This window comes from Megalopta genalis, chromosome 17 (genome assembly GCF_051020955.1).
Source record: "Megalopta genalis isolate 19385.01 chromosome 17, iyMegGena1_principal, whole genome shotgun sequence".
Classification (NCBI taxonomy): Eukaryota; Metazoa; Arthropoda; class Insecta; order Hymenoptera; family Halictidae; genus Megalopta; species Megalopta genalis.
The window spans coordinates 4,692,438-4,699,187 of NC_135029.1; the positions used below are offsets into that span (position 1 = coordinate 4,692,438).

Sequence of the window (6,750 nt, forward strand, 5' to 3'; positions counted from 1 at the left end):
TGTCATCTGGCCCCGGTAGCGCGTAGCGAGATCGAACGTTGGTGGTGCATGAATTACGATTTTAGTGATTAACCTGTGTCGCGCGGTGCCCATACGAGCACATTCGTATGTAAATCTCGCTTTTTCTTGCTCGCCGTCCGTGCATCGCTGTCCTTTTACGTGTAATGTATGACAAGCCTGAACTGATGTCGGTCAATGGTTAATGACGTCATAAGTCTCCTACACCGAACACGACCGTAAAATGTACCCATATATCTCACTCGGGTCCCCACGGTTTCCTTTATCCGTTTCTTTTTCTGTCGTTCGTGCGGGGCTGCGAGCGATGCGACCGGTCTCTAACCGGAGAAGACTATGGAAGCAACAGTTCGAACGCAGATGACGAGCCAGAACGTGGAACGAGTGTGAACGAGGCATTATGTTCCCATGTTACATTAAGATATGTGAGGATATTATTTACGACAGCGGAAACGTAGCGCCAAGGTTTTCAGTGACAGCCGTGCGTTTGATGCGAGCCCAGGCTATGTGTTACATCGCGGAACGCGGCGAACAAAAATTGTCGCATTCGTTGGACGTAGATAGTAATTAGTAGACAGCAGTTCCATTCATTCGAATTATTAAAGACCGAACATGAATGATTATGTAGTCGATGTATATATCTTGCAGAAACAACTTGACTCGGTTTAAGAGTTTACAAGTGGAAAAAGACGAATGAAATGCTTATTTGTTGATTTTATAAGACATAATTAAAACGAACAAAGTTTTTTTTAATGTAACCAAATTTTCTCTTTTTTTTATTACGAGCTTTTTTCACCTGAGATTTTCCTCAGGTGAGATTTATTCGCTATATAGTAAAGTGAGTGTAGTTAATCATAAATCTTAAACAGTAATTCATGGGTTATTTATACATTTACGGTACATGTTACAAGCAAAACAGAAATGGTGGTCGGTAGAAACAGATTTAAAGCTACTAAGTTGCTGATATAGTTTGGATCTTTGAGATTCAGAGGATATTGCCAGACAATATGGTCAATATCTTGTTCGCTACTATTGCGATTATTCAATTAACCTACTTGAAATAGGGAGGAGGCTAAAGAATAGTGATTATAGCTCTGCAACAATGTAATCAAATGTTTTTACCACTTGACAAGAAATTATCATTGAACGTAGTCATTTGAAATAGTCACAGTCGTTAAATATTAGAAAATGCGTGAACAGATTTAAGTTGTTTGTGCGATATAAAATTAAAGCAGACGGACCTTGTATATTTAGTTTGTATAAAAAATTTGTATTTCTTACAGTGGGAAGAGTTAGTACATGTAAAACTACGTATGTATTGTTAATGAATTGTTCATTCTACTATACGTAAGCATATTAATCATCATAAAATTAAACAAATTAAATAAATTTGAACGCAATCTCCTTCGCATGATTGATTTATAAAATTGTTGCCTCCATTATTGAACTTCCAACATTGGCCAACAAATACCGTTAGCGTTAATGTATTGTATAATATTTCAATAGAAAGTGTTAATACTATGTCCAACTATTGCAAGATTATGTTTATTTTTCTACTCACACTTAGAAATTTAGATCCCGGGCATTAAAACAATGTATAATACACTTACAGATTAATTTGCAGAATTATTAGTTATACTTAAACTGTGGATCTTTGTGTAAAATGAAAATTGTCTGCTTCAATTGCGCCAAACAAGATTTAAACAAAGATGCATTCCTTCTCTTAATACTACTACGACAAAATTCTTACATTCCTCTAATTAATTCATCCTCGTATTAATTCTGTTCTTTATTTCATTTATCCATTTTTTGCCACAAATGCATACAATCCGCAGTTTAGTTACAAAATAAGCTGCATTATAAAAGTGTTTTTCCCAAGCCATAGCTGTACATTATGCTTACAGAGGAAATACGCAAGTTTAAATATGGGCATGTGCGACAAATCCGGAAGCCTAATGTACTTTTCCTGCTAGCAAGAGCTCAAATGGCAGAACTAGAAATGTCTTTTTGACAGCGCTAGAAATCTTAATCGGACCTTGCAAAACCAGAAAGCAAGAGTCTTCATTTTGAAAAATTACACAATTTCCAGATTTTAACTGTTTTTTTTTATTTTTAGCTTTGAATAATTGTTTTTGTCGGATTATTATGAACCGAACAAGAATCTGTTAATTTTTTTGTAATTTTATGCATTTGTGACAAAGAAGAATAGGTGCAATTTTAAACAGGTGAAAAGATTGGAAGAAACCAAGCATGCTAATGTATTGATTTCAACTTATTAAAATTGTTCAAGAAAGAAAAAGGTCTGGCTCCTATGTTCCACAATTTTAATTTTGTCTTAAGATCCGCATCACTGGTGATAAATGATCAATCTTCAAAAAATATTGCAAAATTTAGCATGATTTGGTGCAGATTTCATTTCGATTGTACAAAATAACCATCGATCAAGCAGAGAAAGTTCTTTCAACTTCCGCTTGTACAGATTTGGTAGTAAAATTGTAAATTCGCAAATTTGCATAGACTTTTGCAGATAAGATTGCTAATAGGGGTAATCAATTTCTATTCGATGTTTGCTAAATCAGTTTACCGATATGTAAAACAAAAAGATCCAAGTTCAGCCGTTAAAATAATCGACGTATTAGTCCACAATCGCCACAGATAACCATTTAATTTACAAATCGAAACTTGTTCGAAAAGTGTGCAAACATTATGGCGAATTGTAAATTTCATTCGAATCAGCGGAAGATAAAATATACGCAAATATCTCTGTCCCTCGCGAAATCGACTCTCCGACTCGGAGAGTTTCCAAGCATTTTATTTTGCTTTCGCAGGATGTTAATTCCCGGGACAACATGTACCGATCAATTCTTTGAAAGCAAGATTAATCGGCATGGATAATCCGTCAGGATTAGCTAATCGTGATCGCGGTTCATTTTACTATTGCGCAATGCGAGACACTGTACTGTGACATAATAGCGATTCATTGTTATTAAAAGGGTTTAACGCGATAATGATAGAAACAACGCAGATTCGCGACAGTAACGATGAAATCGCGTCTACAGTGAATTAATTATTTATTGAAAACTTAATCGCAGATCGTATCGATCACGCTATTGCGAAACTAAATAATAAGAACTTTCAATAGAAGGTTCGATAGACAGCGAAGATTTATGGCACGAGTAATTCGATATATCGCCATTGGCAGATCTTTAATTATTCCTCGTCAAATTAATACGTATTTCAATTATGGTAACAACAAATGATTATAGGAAATGAGAGATCGGGGGTAACGAGCGAAACCGATGAAAGAGGAGGCAAATGTTCAACTTAAAATACCTAGGTTTATTCATCGTTGTTAACGTTCACTGCGAGCGTTACATCGTTTGGCAATATTACAAATATACAATCGGACATATCGTTATCACGAGCAAATGTATCAAGTAGCTTCATTTCAAAACTGTTACGAATCAATCGCTCCTAATCGCTAGAAGTCCTCCGGGTATTCGAAACGAAGAGAACAAACATAAGCGTACACACTTACATCTAGAAAATCAGAGTCGCGATGGGTCGCTAGGTGTTCTACGAACCTGAAGAGACCCACCGTCGCGTCAATCGTGTCCTATTTCTACTGTGCAATCCGCGTTCGACGTTCAAGCACCTTTCTTCGGCGTTCGTTAAATTTCCTTTCGAACAACGAATACAGTCTCAATATTCATGCGTGACTAACAGGCTCTCCGCCTTTCGACGTCGAAAAATCCGTCGGTCACAAAGCACTCGAAACATCGTCCGAAGCGTATTTAGTCGCATCAAATTTCCATCGGTTTATCGGGCTGTTGCATATGAAATGGCGGATTTTTCAGTAAATATTCAATCGGCAAACTGTTACTTCTTGGGGAGCAGCAACCCAACGAGTAGCGCGAAAAGGTTTAACCCTTCGAAGTCTAAAATTCAGAACTTGCTGTAACTAGACCGTGATCTTTACGCAAGTTCTCGTTTTCGTGCGTCATTTTACAAAAATAAAAAATAATACAATGAAGTACAAACAGAAAATTTTGCATTTGAAAAATCTGCACGTGCTGTGCAAGACACAAAGATTGGCAGTCTAGCTAAACATTGCATAACCCAATCCCGTAACAATGCAAACAGAAGAAATATTCTAATTGTTCTTACATATCACGTGCCATTATTCATCAACACAATGCAAAGCAGCAAGATAAAAATTAGAAGTCAAAGTTTGGCTCGACGTTGAATCGCGAATGATTAAGAAATACAATTCCGAATAATTGTCTACGTTTTAGAGAACGGATGCTCCCACGTTTCTATCGACTAAATACTCATCCGGACGAAGGTAATTCGTTGTTCCCGGGCGCTTGCTCGAGCACGGACCGTCTAGTTGACCAGATTCGACGTGGTCTGCTCAGGATGCGCGGCGATGTACTCCAAAGCTTTCAGAATTCCAGCCGGGATCGGATGAGGAGTAGGAAGATGATCGCCCTTTGGCTGGAAGCCATTCTCGTCAGCGACATAACTCAAGGCTACCGGGGATCCGTCATCGAGAGAGTAGCTGTACGATCCTTGAACGGCGATCACCGAGTTCGTATCGTTCAGCTGCTTCAGTTGCCCGTGTTCTTCGGCTTTGATGCCGTTCCCAGTTTCGTAGCTGAAAGCGTACGAGCCATCCGGGTTCGGACCGTCAGCCGTGTACGCAAGAATTCCGACGGGCGTAGAGTTGTCCACGGGAGCGGCCACAGCGGAAACCGCGAACAGGGCGAAGACAGTGCAAGCCTGATGAGAACATTTATTTTTAATTAATCGAACTTCATAAATTGAGTTTTTCTAGGCTAACGTCCTGATTGTAAGGCAATTTCTGGATTTTTTTTTTTAAACAAAGACACTGAGTATTATGATTTTAAATTTGTATTTTGAATTTCAATTTTCGCGTACTATACACAGATTCTTTCGTAATAGTTATTTATACCTTTTGATTTGTTCATTTTATTTCGTCTTGGGCTTCGGATATTCGAAACAACTTAAAATTTATGTGTATAATTTTGTTTTCACTAAAACTGCAATTCAAACAGCAAATTGTAACTGCTACGGCAGAGAAGTAGCTAAATGGATGAGAATAATTTGAAGAATGTACTTGAATTTTTGTATACAATTGTGATGATTTTTGCGCAATTTACAGCGATAGTAATTGGAACAGTTTGAGAATGATTCTTATTGCTATCGAATACGATTTTTACTGTTTTCAGAGAATTGACAAGAGGAATATGAGATATGTTTCAATCTACGTGAGTGCAGATGTGTCATATATTGAGAAATATTGAAATTTTTCAGTTTTCTATGCTGTGGAATTCAAATTTGTAAATAATCTCATACGACGACAGAAAATGTACCGAATGTGTCTGACAAGTTTTAAGTTGTTTGGTTGATTAAGTTTTAAGCATTACGTTCGATAGGTCGAAAAAACTGTTTTGAGAAACTCTGTATTTTAAGTTTCAGGCAACGTTAAAAGTGTATTAACTGTTCCAAATGTTTGAATTTATTTATAGTGCTTTGAGAACATATTTCGAATATGTTAAACTGTAAGAATATGCAAAAAAAAGACACGATCCTTAAACAATTTCGTCGACGCTCATGTTACGATAGCAAGCTTAAAAGTTACATTTTAGAGTTATTAGTTAGTTATATTAGTAAGATTAATCCTTCAGGTTTTGTTTTATCATGGATAAGCAGTGAATGTATTAAAGAGGTTGTAGAGAGAATTTAAATAGTACATTAGTACAACAGTTTAATAAAGATTTTATGTCCCCGTGCAAACATTGTATTTTTAGAAATAAGAATAATAAAAAGTTTATAATTTTAATATATAATATAGTTACAATTTCGCGAGCGCGTTAACAAGTTTTAATATAAATAAATAGTATTTCCATAAACCAATAAAGGTTGGTAGAATTTTAATCTTGTGCCATTAAGTCCATCTAAAAAATTATTCAAATGTAAATGGGAAAATGGTGTAAAACGAAAACTAATTTCCTTGGATCCATGATATAAAGAAATTATAAAAAATACTATTATAAATATCAAAAAACGTATTTAAAAAACCATTTGACAACCGACACGTTGTGAACAGACAGAATATTTTGGAATTTTCGAGCAAACATGTTAAAATCTTACGCGCAGAAGATTTGTTATATGCATTGTTATGGTCTTTGTGAGTTACCGAGTAAACAAATTATTCCCCGTGTTAGCCAATTGACACGTTGCAACTGTGAAAAGTTTGCAAGGTCCGTAAAACTCAGTGTTGACAGAATGATGAAATATTTTGGTTAGGTGTAGCACCAATGATCCGTTATCTCCGTGGAACTTACCAAAGTGTTCATGATGATCAGAGTTGTTTTCTCGTTGTAAAGAGCAAGTCTAACGGGCGGGTTTATATACTGCTGCCGAAACCTTGCGAGGTGCGAGGACCTCCCTCTCATTGATAGATTTCTGGCCGAAGCTTAGACACCGGCAAACATTACGAAATTTTCAGGGGGGGTCTAATAGAGGGGCACTCCGTCCACTGACCACAGCACAGACACGCGACGTCTCGTCAACGTGTAACACCGTGTCCTTACGAGACATGTTCATGAAATTTCTTCGAAACAAAGTCGCATTCGCATCGTTTCGTTAATCTGCGGTTCCTGCAACCTTGTTACGTGAGTATAAATTAAATGATTTCAAGCGTTTTCA

General features: G+C 36.7%; 1 protein-coding gene across 1 annotated transcript; it reads right to left on the reverse strand.

Moving 5' to 3' along the window:
* Positions 1 to 3,333: 3,333 nt before the first annotated feature.
* CPR21 (cuticular protein 21) lies at positions 3,334 to 6,479 on the reverse strand. Its single transcript, XM_033483542.2, has 2 exons — positions 6,387 to 6,479; positions 3,334 to 4,797 (listed from the first exon to the last, which is right to left on the reverse strand). Exons 1-2 carry the CDS (start codon positions 6,396 to 6,398, stop codon positions 4,402 to 4,404), a joined length of 408 nt encoding a protein of 135 aa, XP_033339433.2. The 5' UTR covers positions 6,399 to 6,479; the 3' UTR covers positions 3,334 to 4,401.
* Between the last annotated feature and the right edge of the window lie 271 nt (positions 6,480 to 6,750).